Below are 22837 nucleotides of genomic sequence, written 5' to 3' on the forward strand. Positions count from 1 at the left end.
AAATAAAGAATATTAAGAGACATTTAATAAGAAATGCACATAAAATGTTTTTAAATATTACCTTCTGTTAACAAAAGCAACAATTTTTTAATTGAAGTATAATTGACATATATTAGTTTCAGGTGTATACAATAATATTTGTGTATATTGCGAAATGATCACCACATTAAGTCTAGTTAACATACACCAGTTACAAAAAATTTTTTTTCTTGTGATGGGGACTTTTCCAATCTATTCTCTTAGCAATTTTCAATAATGGATATTATTTACTATGGCCACATGACTTATTTATTTTTTTACTTATTTATTTTATAACTCGAAGTTTGTTCCTTTTGACCCTCTTCAGCCATTTTGCCCACCACCCTTTCCTGCCTCTGGCAACCACAAATCTGTTCTGTGTATCTATGAGCTTGGTTTAGTTTTAGTTTTTCAATTCCATTTATAAGTCAGATCATATAGCATTGGTCTTTGTCTGACTTATTTTACTCCACATAATGCCCACAAGGTCCATCCATGTTGTTCACAAATGGCATGATTACCAACTCAGCAATCTTTAATAAATGATAATACTCAGTTGTCAAGGGTGTGTGTGGAAAAGTAGGTATATTCATATAGAGCATATGGTACTATAAATTGACCTAGCTCTTAAAAATATAAATTTTTGCAATATATAGCAAAGTCTTAAAATATTCATACTTTGTAATGCAGTATATTATAGTTATAATTTATAATTACATTATATTTATAATTATATTTCTGGAAATCTATCCAGAGAAAATACTGAAATCTAAACATCATTACAGGTTAAATTTATAATGATAAAAAATTTGAAACAATATCTATCCCAATTTAAAAAATGATTAGATATGTTATGGCAAAATCACCTCTAATGAAATTTTATAGAGTCATTAAAACCATATTTTCAAGGAATGGCTAAAATTTTAGGAAAATATCATGAAAGAACATTGAGTGAAGACACAATCCAAAACTTTATACAGGCATGTTTCCGATGCTATTTAAAAGAAAATAAGCATTCTTACTGGCAGAGCAAAAAATTACTTAGAAGAAATACACTAATGTATGGCACAAATGAACCTATCTACAGAAAAGAAACACACTCATGGACATGGAGAACAGACTTGTGGTTGCCAAGAGGGAGGGGGAAGGAGAGGGATGGACTGGGAGTTTGGGGTTAGTAGATGCAAACTTTTGCATTTGGAGTGGATAAGCAATGAGATTCTGCTGTATAGCACAGGGAATTATATCTAGTCATTTGTGATGGAACATGATGGAGGATAATGTGAAAAAAAAGAATGTATATGGATGTATGGTAGGTCACTTTGCTGTGCAGCAGAAATTGATAGAACATTGTAAATCAATTGCGATAAAAATTTTTTTTAAAAGAAATATACTCATCTATTCTAATATATTGGCAGAGTACTAGTACCATAGGTGATTTAGTTTTCTTTACAGATTGCCATATTTTCCAAGCTTAATACATTGAATAAGTATATATATTAACTTTATAATAACAAATGCTAAATCTTTTAAAAATTTTAGAACACTTTTGACAAATATTCTGGCAAAGTCCAGGATAATATTGAAAACAAGAAGAAATGAAAATGTTGCCACACTTTACAAAACAGTGTATAATAAAAACAGCAAATTTAGTGATTTTAATATAACAAACAGAAGCATAATTTGTAGTAGGAAGAATGAATTTTTGTAAAAAATATGTGACTGAATATCATATGCCATAATATGGACTTGCTATTAAGTCCACATTTTAAAATATTGCGTGGTCTTTCCTATTTCCCCTCCAAAATGGTAAAAATAAACAGGTGAATCTCGTCATTGTGAATATCCTGGAACATACTGAGTATTTTTCTACGCTGGCGAATGGCCCACAATAACAAAGGTTTGTTGATCTGGTTACAATTAATTATCTACAAGAATATTACTGTTCAGCAAATGTTTCCTCTGCTTCCTGTCCAATAATTTATGCTATCTGAGAAAAGAAATGAATTGTTGCTGATCTCTTGCTTCGTCCTGCTATCAAGAAGCAATTATCCTTTAATTCACCCATCTTAAACATCTCAATCACACTTGCCAGAAAAATTAAAAATAAAAGACTCAAATCATTTACTCTCCTCTACTAAAATAAAATAAAACAATCCAAGGCCAAGTAGAGAAAGAGGATAAGGTTACAGTCTCTATTTACTTACTCTGTTCAGAACATTTGTCTTATATTAATTCAGCACAGAGAAACTAGACATGTCTAAATCTGCATGTATTTATCTATGCATCAAAGATCCAAGACAAAGAACAATTTTGGATTTTAGAATCACAATGGTGAGCTAATATTTCACTAAAAAGAAAATCTATATTGTCAATTCTTGATCATCAGCATGAACACAGAAAGACGGTAGCATGTACATGTAGTCTCAGACTAATTTTCATTTGTCTCTGTTGAATTTTAGATTCACCCAAAGTAGAGAATGACATTATTTTTATAGCTAGAGGGGACTTCAAGATCATTTAGTCCACTTTGACATTCTGCAAAAGGAGCTAAGACCCAGAGAGATTAAATGACTTAAAATAAAATTCTAATGCTTCCTCAACTATACAATGCTATCTAATTCTAATTTTAAAAGCTAGTAATACATATATAAAGAACTGTCTATATATAGTAGGACAAAAAGCTTACTAAAGATAATCACTATTATATATATATATATATATATATATATATATATATATATATATATATGATTCATATATATATATGATTCATTTTCACCTACTCTGATCCTGGCCTCATTCCTAATTATAATCATCTGATAGAAAGTACAATGGGATCTCCCACAGTGGGAAATTCCTCTTACCACTACTGCCATGGGGTGGGAGTAGTGAAAAGGAAGACTCCATTTCACTGCTAAGACAATAGGGAAAGGCAGAAGAAATAAGCTCCTTAGAGTATAAATAAAGGAAAAATGCCCAATCAAAACACCTCAACTTATCAAATTAATTCAAAACACCTCAACCCTGTAATTGGAGCCTTGAATGTATTTTCTCATGTTATGACAGATTTGCATTATGAGTTAACTAGGATTCCATAAGGCATGCAGGAACCTAATAACCATACTTAAAGTTTCTATGGAAAAATATATTCTAGGAGAAGGATCAAGATGGCAGAGGAGTAACACATTGCACTCACCTTCTCCCACAAACACATCAAAAAAACACATCTATATGTAGGATGATTCTCACAGAATGTGTACTGCACACTGGCAAAAGAACTTAAACCACCAAAAAGGGCAAGAAATCCTCCACATAAATGGGTAAAATGAAAGGGAAAAAAATACAGAGAAAAGGAATCAGGATAGGACTAGCACTCCTGAGAGGAAGCTATTAAAGAGAAAAGGAACCAAAACCTAGGAAGCCACCTTATTGACAGGGTGATCAGCCGAGACAGAGGGACGTCAAAATCTCCAAGTAAAGCACAGCAGCTAGACTGAGGAGGCCAAAGCAGAGTGACAGCCTCACAGATCATCTGCAGCACCGCCCCAGACACCACAGCTTGAGATGCTCGGGTGGGGGCTGGGCACTGAGACTCAGGCTCTAGAGGTCAGTTCCAGGGAGAGGACTAGGATTGACTTTGTAAAGAGAGCCGGAGGGGCTAAGGAGCAGTGTGCCACAGGTTGGAGAGTGGAACGCCCCAGCCGAGGGAACCTGGGAGGAGGTCTGGGCCCTCAGGAGAAGCAAGCACCATTGTTGGGGAGGGCGAGAGAAGGAGGGGCAAACCACCATAGGTATCTCTTTCCCTGCACAGACGTGGACTCTCAGAGGGCAGGGAGCCTCTGGTGCTGTCTACAGGTAGCAAGAAGCCACTTATTTGGGCTACAGGAGACCAGGCACCTCTTGAGGGTGCTGCAGTCAGCCAGACACCTCTTGTGTGGGCTAAGGGCAGCAGGGGGCTAAGTGCGATGTGGAACCTCTTGCACAATCTACAGGTGGTGGAGATAAACCACGGCAGTCATCTCAGAAACCAGAGGAGGGCATGGCTTGCCACCACTAGGAGTCTGTAAACAGGCTCCACCTGCAGCTGCAGTCACCTTAGAGGTCGGCAAAAAAAAGAGAGAATTGCAACTGAGCACCACCTATTGTTGCTTTCACTCCCCTGGGATCACACCCTCCCTTCTGCTGCTGCCACTGTCAAATGCTCTGGGGGGTGCCTACGCATGCCTGATCACTGTCACTTCCCAGGACCCTGCAGCTAGAAGTAGCCTGTGCAGCACCTCCTGCATGGCTAAGTGGAGTGGGGTGCTTCTTGTGTGGTCCATAGATGGTGGGGGAAAACCACCACAGTTATCTCTGACTCCACAGGTGGGCATGGCCCACCACCACTAGGGGTGCATGAACAGACACCACTTGAGGCCCCAATCACCTCAGAGGGCACCACAAAGGAGAACGCTGTAAGCAAACATCACCCATTATTGCTCTCACTCCCCTGGGTACTCTAACACCCTGCCCCTGCCACTGCCAAATGCTTCAGGCACTGCCTAAATCTGCCTGAGATTCATTACCACTTCCCAGGACCATGCAACTCGGAATAGCCTGTGCTACCTTCCTTCAGGTCCTTGCTACTGTCAAGAGCCCAGCAACCAGGCACTGACTACTAGCCCTATGCATTGCCTCCTTCTCCCTGGAAACACACTCAGCACCCTATCAAGAGGATAACCACCTGCTGGGACTGAAAGAAGAGACAGAAAATATCCAAACTTCCACACCAAAAATAAGTAGTAACCCTCCACAAAATACAAAGGGGTGCTCTTGCATAGAACTAGCCCTCAAGACTCAAGTAGTGGGTTTTGCTAAACTCACAGAAAAAGGAAAATATAACCGAAATGAAGAAGCTCAGGAACCATTCCCAGTTAAAAGAACAGGAGAATTAACCTGAAGCAACAAACAGACCTCTGCAGCCTAATAGACACTAAGTTCAAAAGGGAGGTAGTGAAAACAGTGAAGGATTTAGGGGTGAATATGAAGGACTTAAGAGCAGATATAAACAGTAACACAGATTACTTTAGAAAGTAACTAGAAACTATAAGGAGGAACCAAGAAAAATTAGAAAATTCATTTGCAGAGATTCAAACTGAGCTAAAGGCACTAAAGAGCAGAATGAATAATGCAGAGGAACGAATTAGTGACTTGGAAGAAAGAATAACGGAAATCGCCTGATCAGGACAGCAAACAGAAAACCAAATGAAAAAACATGAAAGCAATATAAGACATCTATAAGATAATATAAAGTGGGCCAATTTACGCATAATAGGGATTCCAGAAGGAGAAGAAAAAGAAAAGGGGATTGAAAATATATTTGAAGAAATTATGTCTGAAAACTTTGCAAATCTAAAGAAAACAGATATGAAGATACAGGAAGCACAGAGGGCCCCAAACAAGTTGAACCCAAACAAGCTCATACCAAGACATATTATAATAAAAATGGCAGAAGTTAAAGATAAAGAGAGGATTCTAAAGGTAGCAAGATAAACATAAAGCGTTAATTAAAGTAAACCCCAATAAGGCTATCAGCGGATTTCTCTACAGAAACACTACAGGTCAGAAGAGAGTGGCGAGATATATCCAAAGTTCTAAAAGGGAAAAATCTGCAGCCTGGAATACTCCACCAAGCAAGAATATTGTTTAAATTAGAAGGAGAAATAAAGAATTTCTCCAACAAACAAAAACTAAAAGAGTACAGCAATACTAAATCCATTCTAAAAGAAATACTGAAAGGGCTTCTCTAAATAAAAAAGAACTAAAAAGAAATAGTATGGAGGAAATCACAATTGGAAAGCAATCACTTAAATAAGCCAGTTTACAGATTTAAAAGGAAAAAAAAACCCTATTGTAAAAGTGATGATAAACACAAGGAACAGCAAAAGGACAAATATGAAGATATTAAAAAAGGACTTCAAAACCATAAAATGTGGGGAAGGAAAGTAAGAAAATCTAGACTCTTTTTTTAGAATGTGTTTGAGCCTATAGGACTACCAGGCTAAAGCAAGCAGGGGTTAACATACTTGAAAAACAGCACAACCACAAATCAAAACCAAACATTACATCCATGAAATTAAAAAGAAGAGGACATAAGCATAAAATAGAAGGAAATCATCAAACCAAAAAAAAGAAAGGAACAAAGGAGAAACAGATTCAACTGGAAAACAAACTTTAAAATGGCAATAAGTAAATATCTATCAATAATCACCTTAAATGTCAATGGACTGAATGCTTCAATCAAAAGACACAGAGTGGCAGATTGGCTAGAAAAGCAAGAGCCTACAATATGCTGTCTACAAGAGACTCACCTTAGGGCAAAGGATACATATAGATTGAAAGTGAGGGGATGGGAAAAGATATTTCAAGCCAATGGAAAAGATAGGAAAGCAGAGCATTGCAATAATCATATTAGACAAAAGATACTTTAAAACAAAGTCCATAAAGAAAAAGAAGTATACTATTTAATGATAAAAGGATCCATTCAAGAAGAGGATATAACAATCGCCAATATATATGCCCCTAATATAGGAGCACCCATATATATACAACAAACACTAACAGACATAAAAGGAGAAATTGATAGGAATACAATCAGAGTAGGAGACTTTAACACCCCACTCACATCAATGGACAGATCCTCTAGACAGAAAATCAATAAGGCAACAGAGATCCTAAATGACAAAATAGAAAAGTTAGCCCTAATTGACATTTTCAGGACATTACCTCCAAAAAAATCAGAATATACATTATTTTCAAGTGCACATGGAACACTCTCAAGGATTGACCACATACTGGGGTGCAAAACTAACCTCAACAAATTTAAGAGTATAGAAATTATTTCAAGTATCTTCTCTGACCACAATGGCATGAAACTAGAAATCAACCACAGGAAAAGAAATGAGAAAAAACTGACTACATGGAGACTAAACAACATGTTGCTAAAAACAAAAAACAAAAACAAAAACAATGGGTCAATGAGGAAATCAAAAAGGAAATTAAAAAATAACTCAAGACAAATGATAATGAAAACACAACCATTCAAAATCTATGGGATGCTGCAAAAGCAGGGCTTAGAGGGAAGTTCATGGCAATACAGGCCTTTCTCAAAAAAGAAGAAAAATCTCAAATCAACTTAATTCACCACCTAAAAGAATTAGAAAAAGAAGAATAAACAACACCTAAAGTCAGCAGAAGGAAGGAAATCATAAATATCAGAGAGGAAATCAATAAAAAGAGATTCCAGAAAAAAAAATAGAAAAAAATCAATAAAACCAAGAGCTGGTTCTTTGAAAGGGTAAACAAAATTGACAAACCTCTCGCCAGACTCACCAAGAAGAGGAGGTGAAAAAACCCAAATAAACAAAGTAAGAAATGAAAAAAGGAGAAATCTCAACAGATACTGCAGGAAAACAAAAAACCATAAGAGAATACTATGAACAATTATATGCCAACAAATTTGACAACCTAGAAGAAATGGACAACTTTCTAGAGACTTAACAGCCTGCCAAAATTGAATCAAGAAACAGATCAACTGAACAGACTGATCACAAGAAATGAAATTGAATATGTAATAAAAACACTTCCTACAAACAAAAGTCCCAGACCAGATGGCTTCACAGACAAATTCTATCAAACATACGAAAAAGAACTTATACCCATCTTTCTTAAACCCTTCCAAAAGGTTGAAGAAGGAACACTCTCAAAGACATTCTATGATACCACCATCACCCTAATACCAAAACCAATCAAAGAAACTACCAAAAAAATAAAATTATAGGCCAATATCTTTGATGAACATAGACCCAAAAATTCTCCACAAAATGTTAGCCAACTGAATCCAACAACATATGAAAAAGATCACCAAGACCAAGTACGATTCACCCCAGGTTCATAAGCATGGTTCAACATACACAAATCAATAAATGCCATACACCATAATAACAAAAGAAAAGTCAAAAACCACATGATCATCTCAATAGATGCAGAAAAAGCATTTGACAAAGACCAACATCCATTTGTGATAAAAATTCTTACCAAAGTGGGTATAAAAGGAACATACCTTAACATAATAAAAGCCATTTGTGACAAACCCACAGCAAATATAATACTCAATGGAGAAGAGTTGAAAGCCTTCCAGCTAAAACCTGGAATAAGACAAGGATGCCCACTCTCACCACTTTTATTCAGCCATAGTATTGGAAGTCCTAGTCCCAGCAATCAGACAAACCAAAGAATAAAAAGTATCCAAATTTGAAGAGACGAGGTAAAATTGCCATTATATGCAGATGACATGATACTATATATAGAAAACCCTAAGGACCCCACACAAAAACTACTCAAACTGATCAGTGAATTCAGCAAAGTAGCAGGATATAAGATTAACATTCAGAAATCAGTTGCATTTCTGTATACTAACAATGAAGTATTAGAAAAGGAATATAAAAATACAATACCTTTTAAAATAACACCCCCAAAAATTAAAAACCTAGGAATAAGCCTGACCAAGGAGGTGAAAGACTTATATGCTGAGAACTATAAAATATTAATCAAGGAAATTAAAGAGGATTCAAAGAAATGGAAAGATATTCCATACGCCTGCTTTGGAAAAATTAATATTGTAAAAATGGTCACATTACCCAAAGCAATCTACAGATTCAATGCAATCCCTATAGAATTACCCATGACTTTTTCACAGAACTAGAACAAATACAAAAATTTATATGGAACCACAAAAGATCCAGAATTGCCAAAGCAACCCTGAAGAACAAAAACCAACCAGGAGGCATAACTCTCACAGGTTTCAGACAATATTACAAAGCTACAGTAATCAAAAAACTGTGGTACTGGTACAAAAACAGACATCCAGACCAATGGAACAGAATAGAGAACCCAGAAATAAAACCCAGGCACCTATGGTCAATTAATCTTCAACAAAGGAGGCAAGAATGTAAAATGGGGAAAAGACAGTCTTTTCAGCAGGTGGTGCTGGGAAAACAGGACAGTTGCATGGAAATCAATGAAACTGGAACACACCCTCACTCCATGCACAAAAATAAACTCAAAATAGCTGAAAGACTTAAACATAAGATAAGACATCATCAAACTCCTAGAATAGAACATACGCAAAACATTCTCTAACATCAGCCTTACAAATGTGTTCTTAGGTCAGTCTCCCAAGGCAACAGAAATAAAAGAAAAAATAAACCAGTGAGACCTAATCGCAAAGACAAGCTTTTACACAGCAAAGAAAACCATAAAAATAAAACCAAAAAGACAACCTACGGAATGGAAGAAAATAGTTTCAAGGGATGCAACTGAGAAGGGCTTAATCTCTAAACTATACGAACGACTTATACAACTCAACAGCAAAAAAGCCAACAACCCAATTGAAAAATGGGCCAAAGACCTGAATAGACATTTCTCCAAAGAAGATATACAGATGCCCAACAAGCACATGAAAAAATGCTCAACATTACTAATAATTAGAGAAATGCAAATCAAAACTAGTAAGAGGTACCACATCACACCAGTCAGAATGGTCATCATTAACAAGTCCAAAAATAACAAATGCTGGAGATGGTGTGTAGAAAAGGGTACCCTCCTACACTGTTGGTGGGAATGTAAATTGGTACAACCACTATGGAAAACAGTATGGAGGTACCTTAGAAAACTAAATATAGAACTACCATATGACCCAGCAATCCTACTCTTGGGCCTATATCCAAACAAAAAAATTTCATTGAAAAAGATACATGCACTCATATGTTTATTGCAGCACTATTCACAACAGCCAAGACATGGAAACAACCTAAATGTCCATCGAAAGATGAATGGATTAAGAAGATGTGGTATATATACACAATGGAATACTACTCAGCCATAAACAAGAATTAAATAATGCTATTTGCAGCAACATGGATGGAACTAGAGACTCTCATACTAAGTGAAATAAGTCAGAAAGAGAAAGACAACTACCATTTGATATCACTTATATCTGGAATCTAACATAGGGCACAAATGAACCTTTCCACAAAAAAGAAATCATGATCTAGGAGAACAGATTTGAAGTTGCCAAGGGGGAGGGGGAAGGAGAGGGATGGACTGGGAGCTCGGGGTTAATAGATGCAAACTATTGTATTTGGAGTGGATAAGCAATGAGATCCTGCTGTATAGCACAGGGGAACTATATCTAGTCATTTGTGATGGAACATGACGAAGGATAATGCGAGAAAAAGAATATATATATATATATATATATATATATATATATATGTATGTATGGGTCTTTTTGCTGTACAGTAGAAATTGACAAAACATTAGAGTAAATCAACTATAATGATAAAAATAAAAATCATTAATTTTTTTATTTGAAAAATTAAAATTAAAAATATAAAAAAGAAAAATATATTTGAAGTCTCAAACAGTTGACTTATCAAACTATTAAGCTACAACCTAATTTAATTATAAATTAAGGATGCCTGGATATACATAACAGACTCAAATATATATATATAATGTATACTCTAAATTACAAGAATATCTAGATTAATATGTAAAAGGAACAATAACTAACAAGTAAGTGAACAGAAAAATAAGAACAGGGACATACTTACGGACAAAAGAGAGAAAATACTGAAAATTTGAGGAGAAAAGTAATTTTTTTACCCTCCTGAGAAAAATCACAAAAAACTCACAATGTTTTTCTGCTCCTAAATATTTCCTGCCCTACTAACTATATCCAAGAGTTTCGTATCTCTGGAGGCGGATAAGGAGCACTCTAGAGGACAGGAGTAGGTGACTAGCTAAAGGACCAACAGAATGCTAATTTCACCCTAAATTTTGGTTATCTAAAAAGACAAAGCAGTTAACACACCGGCTCAGTAGTGTCAGCAGGACTTCCAAAGGTATTCAGGTGCTCAATAATGTCCTTGAGATCTTGTGCCATTCGTTTCAGCTGAGCATCTATATTTTCGGCTAACTTGTAACTGAAAAGGCAGATAAAATAAAGGGGTTAATAAGACGTTTTCTCCACTATGTACTGTTACTGGCATACAAAGAATGAAACTGCCAACTGGATTTGCCACAATTTCCCTACCTTCTCAATGGGTCTCAGTAATGACTAACAACACTTATTTTATGGACACAGCATTTGGGACCATATTCTATGAAGACTCCATAGGTGAAGGCTTTTATCAACCTTGTCATTTTTACAGTCACCTATTTACCCTCTGGATAACGTTCTGGGGAGCTCTGAAGCAAAGGAACTCTTTTTTAAGTATCAAAATAAATTCATAGGTCACTTAGATATGTGAAAAGTTATTTGGAATTTAGCAACATTTGATAAATACTGAGATGTCTTCAATGATTTTGATAAATCTGCTAAGTTCACAACAAACCAATTAATTGGTTAAATTCTCAAGATTTCCACCAAAACTATTTGTGCACATGCACACACACACACACACACACACACACACACACACGCACACTCTTAACCTAGTCAATGAATGAGAATTAAAGTGGCCAGAGGATCTTTCAATTTTAATGTCTATAAAGGTTAAATAATTCAATTAGATTTATTGATAACTATCTACTGCTTTTCTATCCTATAGTACTTATAGGTAATTGGTTGCCTAGATTGTTGGAAATTTTAGTGAAGATTCTAACAAAATATAAATTTGACTGCCTAAAAGCAATTGGAAAGGGACTAATATTTCAATTATTTCTTCAAACTACAGTTAGGATTCTCATAGCCATGAATGTTTCCAAAAAAATGACAGAATGCATAGAATAAGCAATGCAAAGAAAAGAAAGATTCACAAAAGCTGAAATACAAAATTAGAAATAGAATTAGGGTCCACAAAGATGAGCTGTACTTACCATATTTAATATACCTACAAAATAGCTAAATTGTAAGCCTTTTAAAAATAAGCTGTCTTGATTCACTAATAAGCTATTGATAGAATGAGTCAGATTAGTCTCAACCTAGTTTATGTAGCACATTCATATAAGTTCTAGTAACATTTTATAATTTGGCCTGATGACCAAATCTCAGTTGCAAAGAGATAAAGCTACTGTGGGAATACTGGCAATTATTGACTGAAGGTAAAGACTATATCATACACAAATAAAATACATCCAGCCCAAGACATTGATAAAATCATTCAATGTTTAAAAGTCATGCAGTTTGCCCCCTGATTAACAAAATGCCTTTAAAATAAGAAATGGATTTATCACTGAGGCAACTGCATGAACATTAGGTTTAAAAGAGTCAATATAAATAGAAGACCATAAATATTCCACAACATCATGACACCACACACATGAATTTTGTATTTCTAATTTAAGAACAAACTTGACAAATATAAAAACTTTACAGTGGTTATGTATAAGCTTGAGATTAATGAACAGCGTACAAAATGCTATAAAACAAAACTGCCAGATGATTACTTCAAGCATCCTGAAAAGATAAACAGTAAATAAGTTGAATAACTTGATAAATGGAAACTACCAGAACTGGTAATTTTGTATGAATTTTTATTCCCTGCCTTCCATTTCATCCCCCCCCCCCTTTTGATAGCTAAGTCCTGCCCCGTGCCTCTATTCAGTTACTTACGTGCTCTCACGCTCATCTGTGTGCTGCAGATACACAGACCCATTCTGGTCCTTAACAGACTCCTCCAAAGGGATCAAGAGATCTTCCAATTCCTTCTGCTGTGACAGGATAAAATCCAATTCTTTTTCCAGCCTGAAAAAAACCCAAATCAGTAGAAGGGTAATGAAAGGAATTTGGAGTGACAAAATAAATGTCAATAAACTGTAACAAGAAAAAAAACAACTAGACAAAGAAACATATCTTTAATCTTTCAACCTAGGGAATCTAAGATTCTACCTTTTCTGATCCAGTTTCACTTTTTCTACTTCTCCATGCAAAGCAGTAATCTATAAAGGAAAATAAGAATGCAATACTGTAAATATTTGAATTTATATTATAATTTTAAAGCAATATCTATTTTTTCATATACAGTTCAAGTTTGAAAGAATTCCTAACTCAGGGCACTTACTACTTAGGGAAAATACTTTTAAGTTTATCACCAATATTGGAAGAGATAATTAACTTCAAAATACAGATCTATTCTCTTGTGTTCATCTCAAAATATTTGTATTAATGCAAATAGATTAATGGGAATATCTTCTTACCTTCTCACCATTCTCAATCAAAGTATTGTCCCAAACATTGACCTGGGTGGCCTGGTGAAGAAAGTGTTTCTCTTGATCCTCTAACTCAAGGCTCCATTTGTTTACCAGACCATCCAGCTGACCATATGTCATCACAGGAGTTATGATTGCACTTAAAAAAAAAAGGATACAGTATGATCAGATGACCATACTTTCAAAACTATGATCGTATTTTTTAAAAGTATAACATAGGTGGATTTAGAAAGAAAATAGCACTTGAGGAGTTTCTCAGACCTGCTCCCCAACAAACTACCATATCTAATAAAGACGATTTTAAAAACAACCATTCAAAGTCTGTGGAAATTATCCTAAGGGAATATAGCAAATACGGAAAAATGTATTAATAAACCTACTAAATCTCAGTAAGAACAGCTAAAGTCTGTGCCACTGCCTGCTCCCTTCCTTCTCCCTCAGCTCAGTGTGATGTAAGCTCCATTCTGCGTGCATGTGGCCCAAGAGACAGGCTTCCCTCTTCCCTCAGCTCTTAGTCTCAGTGATCCATTTCTCCATCTAAGCAGTAGCCATGAGACAGGGTAGGAAACTGACTTTCCATCCCCCACTGGGTTGAACCAAGTGGAACTCGGATTCCCCTACCAGGCAGTATCAAATAGGCTGAGCAGGTAGGTAGCTCATTTTCCACCCTGGGACTGGAGAAATCAGGCAATGCTCTGTTTCCTCTTCTGGGGTAGTGTCAGTAGGGCTGGGCAGAGAGGTAAATCATCAATTCCCAGGTCAGCAGAGGCAGACGGTGTTCCAATTCTCCCACTAGGGTACTGTTGGAGAGGTCCAGTGATAAGCTGAACCTTAACCCCTAACCATCAACAAGACTTAATAAGACAGTGAGACAGAGTTAGTTACTGTTAGGCTTCACCCCTTGTCTTCAGTGTCAGTGGTGGCCAATAGAGACCTAAACCTCTATACTCACCCGGCATCATTGAGACTGAAAAAGGTAATGCCACTCAGGCTAGTAAAGACTCCACTTCCTACTATGCCTGTATCAGCAAGGCTCAGTAAAGAGCTTAACCTCCATACTCACTGATAAAACCAAGACTGACAGAGGCAGGGCAAAGCAGGGCCAGTCAGCACTCTGTCTGCCTTCTCTCAGAGCCTGAGTCAGTGGGACTTAGTAGTGAGCTAAGCTTCCATATCAGCCCAGCATCAATAAGGCTGAATGAAGTGATATGATGCAGAGTAATCGCCATCTCGCTTCCTCCCTCCTGTGTCAGTGGGGCCCAATACGAAGCTGAAATTCTATCTCCACCCTGCAGCAACTAAGCAGTATGCATTAGTCTCCCACTACCTCTTATTCTGGGGGCCCCAGGGCAGCAAGCAAAGAGGTGCAATGCAATGTTCCATTTTCATGGGGAATGAGTCAGCAGGGCTAAGGGGGAGAACTGAACTTCCATAACATTTATCTGCATTGAGGCAGTGTGAGGCATTATACCACTTTTGCTTAGGTGGTGTGAGGAGGGTCCAATGGGAAACTGAATATACAGATACACTCAACTGTTGTGCAACACCTTAACAAAAGGATTCCCTGATGATCAAAGATTTAACATAACCGATAAAATGTCCAGGATACAAGTGAAAATTACCTATCATATCAAGAACCAGAAAAATCACAGCTCGATAGAGAAAAAAATAATCTAGAGATGCCAACATTGAGAGGTATGAGACATTGGAATTATCTGAGAAAATTTTTAAAGCAATTTTAAATCAATCTTCAAAAAAAAAAGTTCAAACAAGCAATTATGACCTCTGGGGAAAGAAATGAAAAAAAGAAAATCTCAGCAAAGAAACAGAAGTTACGAAAAACAAATGGAAATCAAAGAGCTGAAAAATAGCTGAAGTAAAGTTCACTTGAAGAATTTGATACTAGAATGGAAATAACAGAGGATAAAATTGGTGAAATTGAGGATAAAGCAGGAGAACTTACAGAGAAAATAGGCACAAAAAATGAAAAAAAAAATATCCAGGAACTGGAGACAGTAATTAGAGGTAAATATATATCATCAGAGAATTATAAAAAAGAGAAGACAAAATAATGCCATGTGCAGCAATATGGATGGAACTAGAGAATCTCATCCTGAGTGAAGTAAGTCAGAAAGAGAAAGACAAATACCATATGATATCACTTATATCTGGAGTCTAATATAAGGCACAAATGAACCTTTCCACAGAAAAGAAAATCATGGACTTTGAGAACAGACTTGTGGTTGCCAAGAGGGAAGGGGAGGGAGTGGGAGGGACTGGGTGCTTGGGGTAAACAGATGCAGAATGTTGCCTTTGGGATGGATTAGCAATGGCATCCTGCTGTGTAGCACTGGGAACTCTGCCTAGTCACTTATGATGGAACACGTAATGTGAGAAAAAAGAATGTATACATGTATGTGTAACTGAGTCACCATGCTGTATGGTAGAAAAAATATATATATAAATAAATGATAAAAAAATAAAAAAGGCTCTTCACAACATTCAAAAAAAAAAAAAACAGAGAAGACAGAATGAGATTGAAAAAGTATTCTGAAAATGAAGGTTGAAAAATTCCCAAAGTTGGCAAAAGATTTAAACCAACAGACTCAAGAAGCTGAGCAAACCCCAAAGAGAATAACTCAAAGAAATCCACACTAAGACATATAATATTTAAATTTCTGAAAGCTGAAAATAAATTTTAAAAATTTTAAAGCAGCCAGAGAGAAACAACACATTCCTTAAAAGGGAACACTAATTCGAATGAAGGCAGACTTCTCGTCTTAAACCATGGAGGCCAGAAGCAAGTGTCACAACATTTTTCAAGCACTGAAAGAAAAAAAAAACCTGTTGGCCACAACTGTTACATTTGGTGAAAACATCCTTAAGAAATGAAGGGAAAATAAAGATTATGCAAAGTAAACTTAAGAGAATTTGTTGCTGTCAAACATACCCTCGAAGATTGGCTAAACAGAAAGCAATTGAATAGAAGAAGGCATGAAATTTCATAAAGGAAAGAACATCTAAATATTTGAAAAAAGGTAAATATAACAGGCTATTCTATTTCTTAGGAGTTTCATAAATCATATTTGATGGTTGAAGCAAAAAGTATAAAACCACAGAATGTGGTGTTCAATATACATAGAGGAAGTACCTGAAACAGTGATACTTAAAAGATAAGAAGCATAAAGGGAACTAAATGGGAGTAAAGTTTCTACACTTCCCCCAAAGTGGTAAAATGTCAATATGCCTAGATGGTTTTAAGTTACATATGTATACTCCAATACCTAGAGCAACCAATAAGAGAATACACAAAGCAATATACTCAGAAACATTATAAACAGAACAAGATAGAACCCTAAAAAAATGTCTAAATAATTCAGACGAACATTTAAAAAAGTGAAACAGAAAAACAAAAAACAGAGGTAATGAACGAAAGATAAAATGGCAGGCATAAACCCTAACATATCAATAATTACCTTAAATGTAAATGTGATAAATATACCAACTAACAGACATAGAGAGATTGGCAGAATGGATAAAAATTATGATCCATCAATATGCTGTGTACAAGAATGAAACTCACTTCAAATGCAAGGACACATGTTGAATGTAAAAGGATGAAAAAAGATACACATGCAAGATTCTTTTTTTAAATAAATGGCTATATTAATATCAGATAAAGTTGATTTCAGAGTAAAGAAAATTACCAAAGAGGGACATTACATAATGATAAAAGAATTGTAGCACCAGGAAGGCTAACAGCCTTAAATATGTACCAACCAAATAGCAAGGCCTCAAAATACATTAAGTAAGATGATAGAGCTAAAGAGAAATAGACAAATCTACAATTACAGTTGGGAACTTTAAAAAGCCACTCTCCACAAGTGAAAAGAAGCACTAGAGAGCAGCAAGGATACAGAACTGAAAATACAGAGAAGCAACAGTATCTAATTGATATATACAGAACACTCCACCCAAAAGCAGAAAACACAATTTTCAGGTGCTCATGGAACACTCACCAAGAAAGACCATACCCTAACCCATAAAAAAAATTGAAACAAATGTAAAAGAACTGAAATCATATAGAACATGTTCTCCAACCATAATGGACCCAAACTAGAAATCAATACAGAAAGAAAACAAGAAAATCTCCAAATACTCGGATATTAACACGGTTCTAAATAATCTATCAGTGGATGAGGAATTCGTAAAGGAAAATTTTTAACTACATAGGACTGAATGAAAATGAAAATACAGCACGATAGAATATGCATATACAGCTAACACAGTGCTAAGAATATTTGTAGCACTAAATGCTTTAGGTTACAAAGTGCTAAGAATATTTGTAGCACTAAATGCTTTAGGTTACAAAAGAGAAATGTCTCAAATCTTTAATCTAAGTTCAGAGCTCAAGAAACAAGGAGCAAAATAAAACCAATGCAATCAGAAGGCAAGGAATAATAAAGAGCAGATAACGATGACATTGAAAATGAAAATAACAGAATAATCAGTGAAACAGAAGCTACTTCTTTGGGAAAAGATTAATAAAATTGATAAAAGAAAGGTACAAATCACCAATATTAGAAATGAAACAGGGGGAGTTCCCGTCGTGGCGCAGTGGTTAACGAATCCGACTAGGAACCATGAGGTTGCGGGTTCGGTCCCTGCCCTTGCTCAGTGGGTTAACGATCTGGCGTTGCTGTGAGCTGTGGTGTAGGTTGCAGACGCGGCTCAGATCCTGCGTTGCTGTGGCTCTGGCATAGGCTGGTGGCTACAGCTCCGATTGGACCCCTAGCCTGGGAACCTCCATATGCCACGGGAGCGGCCCAAGAAATGCCAAAAAGACCAAAAAAAAAAAAAAAAAAAAGAAATGAAACAGGGGACTATGCCAATAGTTATTAAAAGGATAAAAGGGATATGAACAACTTTATACTCATAAATTCCACAACTTAAAAGAAACAGACCAATCTTTGATTACGAGGCTAGTATCATCTAGATATCAAAATCAAAGACAGAATTTAAAAAAGAAAGGGAAAAAACCCTACAGTCCAATATCTCTTATGAACTTAGATACAAAAGCCCACAAACAAAATACTAGCAAACTGAATAAAAAAATGTATAAAAAATACATCAGGATCAAGTAGGATTTATTCCACATATGCAAGACTAGTTCAACATTCGAAAATCATAATCAATGTAATTCACCATATCATGAAGCTAAAGAAAAATCTTAAAAGATCACATTGACTGTGGTAGAAAAAGCATTTGACACAAATATGTCCAGTTGATCTTTGACAAAGGTGCAAAAGCCCTTCAATGAAGGAAATTATCCTTTCAACAAATGATGCTGAAAAAATTGGACATCTATAGACAACAAGAATGAACTTCAATAGAAAACTCACACCTTACACCAAAGTTAACTCAAAGTGGATCACAACCTTAAATGTAAAAATGTAAAAATTAGAAGAAAATCTTTGGGAGCTAGTATTAGGCAGAGAGTTCTTTTTTTTTAATTTATTTTTTTCCCCACTGCAAGGGGATCAAGTTATCCTTACATGTATACATTTTTCCCCCACCCTTTGTTCTGTTGCAATATGAGTATCTAAACATAGTTCTCAATGCTACCCAGCAGGATCTCCTTGTAAATCTATTCTAAGTTGTGTCTGATAAGCCCAAGCTCCCGATCATTCCCACTCCCTCCCTCTCCCATCAGGCAGCCACAAGTCTCTTCTCCAAGTCCATGATTTTCTTTTCTGTGGAGATGTTCATTTGTGCTGGATATTAGATTCCAGTTATAAGTGATATCATATGGTATTTGTCTTTGTCTTTCTGGCTCATTTCACTCAGTATGAGATTCTCTAGTTCCATCCATGTTGCTGCAAATGGCATTATGTCATCCTTTTTTATGGCTGAGTAGTATTCCATTGTGTATATATACCACTTCTTCTGAATCCAATCATCTGTTGATGGACATTTGGGTTGTTTCCATGTCCTGGCTATTGTGAATAGTGCTGCAATGAACATGCGGGTGCATGTCTCTTTTAAGTAGAGTTTTGTCCGGATATATGCCCAAGAGTGGGATTGTGGGGTCACATGGAAGTTCTATGTATAGATTTCTAAGGTATCTCCAAACTGTTCTCCATAGTGGCTGTACCAGTTTACATTCCCACCAACAGTGCAGGAGGGTTCCCTTTTCTCCACAATCCCTCCAGCACTTCTTATTTGTTCTTAAACTTGACACTAAAAGCACAATTCACTAAAGGGAAAACTGATAAGTTAAACCTCATCAATTAAAAGTCTTGTTTGGTGAAATATCATTTAAAAGATAAAAAGTGGGAAAATTAAAAAATTATATTAAAAAATAAAAAAAAAAGATAAAAAGCCAAATTATAGAGTTAGAGAAAATATTCGCAGACCACACATCTGACAAAGAGCAAGTATCTAGAATACATACAACTCTCAAAACTTATTTTAAAAAATTCAAGTAGAAAATGGACAAAAGACATGAACAGACCCTTCACTAAAGAGAATATGCAGATGGCAGATAAACACATGAAAAGATGTTCAATATCATTAGTAATCAGGGACATGCAAAGTAAAACCACAATGAGATATCACTTCACATCTACTAGAAGGGCTAAAATAAAAAACAGTGACAATATCAAATCCTGGAAAGAATATGAATAAGATGGGTCTCTCATACATTGCTAGTGGGTATGTAAAACGGCACAGCTGCTCTGGAAAAGAATATGGCAGTTTCCAAAAAAAAATAAGCTTGCAACTACCATACCATCCAGAAACTTTATAATACCTGGGCATTTAACTCAGAGAAATGAGATATATGTTCATCAAAAACCTGTAGACAAATGTTCATAGCAGCTTTATTTATAATAGCTCCAAATGTCCTAGATGTCCATTAACAAGAAAATGCTTAAACAAACAATGGTGCATCCATGATATCACAGAATACTATTCAGAAATAAAAAAGAGCAAACTATTGATGCACATGACAACCTTATCTCAAGAAATTATGCCTAGTGGGAAAAAAAAAGTCCCTGAAGATCACATACTGTATGATTCCATTTGTATAGTATTTCTTTACGTGTCAAGATACAGAAATGGAGGAGTTCCTGTCTTGCCTGAGCAGTAACAAACCCAATTAGTATACATGAGGACGTGGGTTTGATCTCTGGCCTCACTCAGTGGATTAAGGATCTGGCATTGCCATGAGCTCTGGTGTAGGTCACAGACACGGCTTGGATCCCACGTTGCTGGGGCTGTGGTATAGGCCTGCAGCTACAGCTCCAATTCAACCCCTAGCCTGGGAACTTCCATATGCCACAGGTGTGCCCCCCCCAAAAAAAGACAAAAAAAAAAGATATAGAAATGGAAAACAGAGTAATTGTTGTCCAGGTTCATGAAAAGGAGAGGAAGGTACCAAGTGTGGATATAAAAGGAAAACAGACAGAGTCCTTGTGAGAATGGAACTGTTCAATATCTTGACTGTATTAAGATCAATATCTTGGATGTGATATCGTACTACAGTATCACAAGATGTCATTATTGGGGAAAACTAGGTTAAGTACACAGAGAATTTTTTGTATTATTTCTTAGAAGTAAACACTAATCTACAATTATCTCAAAATAAAAAGTTTAAAAAAACAAATAATTAGAGAGATTCGTGGCATAGACTGTAAGAATAGAGGCTCTAGAGCTCAACTGCCTGATTTTTAATCCTGGCTCAACAATTACCAAGTCTGTGACTAGAGGCAGAGTATAAAATCTCTTCGTGCTCCAGTTTCCTCATCCATGCAATGAGAACAAAAATAGTACCTATCTCATAATGTTATTGTGAGGATTAAATGATATAATGTTTGTGAAGCCCTATCACATTGCTAAACATACAGTAATTACACAAGAAATGTTACTTATTTTTAGCAATAGTAATAATCGAATTATAATAGTATTCAGAAGACAAAGGTATTCTAGTTCAACTTCCTAAGCAACAGGAATCCTTTCTCCAATTGCTCCTCAATCTGAGTCATTTACCTTACTTTCAAACACTATTCTAAGGATATACAAGCAAACCATGCCTTCTAGGTGATAATTAAAACTCACAAATTTTCAAATAAACAGGCTTACTTAACAGTCGAAGTAAAAGGTATAGAAGTAATGCCGACTGGAACAGTGTTATCAATCCCAGTTGATGTCAGTGGTTTTATGTTCAAGGTAAATCCACTGGTGATGGTAGTGGTGGTAGTGGTGGTGACAGTGGTGGTAGTGGTAGTTGATGTTGTAGCTGGAAAATAAAGTGTATAACTCAGCAATAAATAAGAAACTTTTTAATTCAGTCCTTGATCATTCAGGATTAAAAACTACAAAAGCTTTTTTTTTTTTTTAAATGTCAATTTGAACTCCAAATTGTATGGAATTTTAACTCAATGTTGCTATAACACATGGCAGGCTAGGTATCTGGATTCAGGTTCATGCTAAAAACTTAAAATCCTGGCTAAATCTGTCAAAAAGTAAAATTGGTAGCCTAACCACACCTTTAGCCATTAAAGAAACTGAATCAATCCTGAAAACTCCTCCTATAAAGAAACTCCAGACCCAGATGATCTCACTGGTAAGCTCTACTCAACTTTCAAGGAAAAAAATAATTGGAATCTTACACAAAATCTCTGTACATTTATATCTTTGCATACTTACATGAATATGTTTGTGTAATTAATTCCTAGGAATGAAATTGCTAGATCAAAGGGTCAATCTACAACCCTCTCAATTGAAAGTGCCTGTTTCTCTACACTATAGCCCATAGCAGGTATACATCTTTGCCAGTATTACAGTCAAAGGCCTCTCAAAGCTCTATCTACAGCCCAGACCTCTTTCCTATGTCTTTTTCTATTATATCCCTACTAGAATGTGCTGTCTTCTACAGATGAAATTCTCAATATACATCGTGGACCTAACTAAAACTCTTCCTTCCCCATGTTTATTGCCCACTTCTCTTCAACTCATAGTTATCTCTTGGTTTTCTGAACTTCTATAGCACTTTTGGTTCTTTCTCACACAGTGAGCACTTAAAAAAAGCAATTGCACATAAAGTTGTGGCTGGTAGGGACTGGAAATGTTTTCCTTCTTTTTGGTTTCCTGCATTTTCAAATGCTGCTTCTATAACAAAAAAATTGCTATAAACATATATAACAACATGTATACAATTATTTGTTTTACATTAGCCTTGCTTTCTCAATTGGCAATATTTTCAAGTTAATTCCTGCTTTAGATAAATACATATGTCATGCTGCTGGCCAACATGTACTGCCTATTCTTAGGGAAACTGGCCTGCTTTGCTCCTGCTGAGGGATTAGGCTCAGACACCCATTCTTAATTTCAGTAACTCTCTCTTTTGATCCTGGTTCACAGTTGATTGGGACAAAGGTGGGCATCTGAAGTATAAAAGGCCATCCCATATGTTACTGGCAGCCTATGAGAGGATCTGGCACAAAAAGCTCTAGCTGAGGAATTCCCTAGTGGCCTAATGGATTAAGGATCCAGTGTTGTC

General features: G+C 35.9%; 1 protein-coding gene across 20 annotated transcripts in view; it reads right to left on the reverse strand.

The window, feature by feature from the left end:
- The window catches only part of NUP62CL (nucleoporin 62 C-terminal like), a 79543-nt gene that overhangs the window by 22663 nt on the left and 34043 nt on the right, over window positions 1-22837 (reverse strand). For all 20 annotated transcript variants that reach the window (XM_005654285.4, XM_005654288.4, XM_013983740.3 and 17 more), the window contains 5 exons: window positions 21418-21574; window positions 13264-13414; window positions 12956-13005; window positions 12680-12811; window positions 10937-11048 (listed from right to left, as the gene is read on the reverse strand). In XM_005654285.4, coding sequence (XP_005654342.1) covers window positions 10937-11048; window positions 12680-12811; window positions 12956-13005; window positions 13264-13414; window positions 21418-21574 — 602 coding nt within the window. The remainder of the gene's footprint in view (window positions 1-10936; window positions 11049-12679; window positions 12812-12955; window positions 13006-13263; window positions 13415-21417; window positions 21575-22837) is intronic.

This window comes from Sus scrofa, chromosome X (genome assembly GCF_054392235.1).
Source record: "Sus scrofa isolate SSC_HxYL_T2T_F1_AM1 chromosome X, Sscrofa_HxYL_maternal_Yorkshire_Landrace_v2.0, whole genome shotgun sequence".
Classification (NCBI taxonomy): Eukaryota; Metazoa; Chordata; class Mammalia; order Artiodactyla; family Suidae; genus Sus; species Sus scrofa.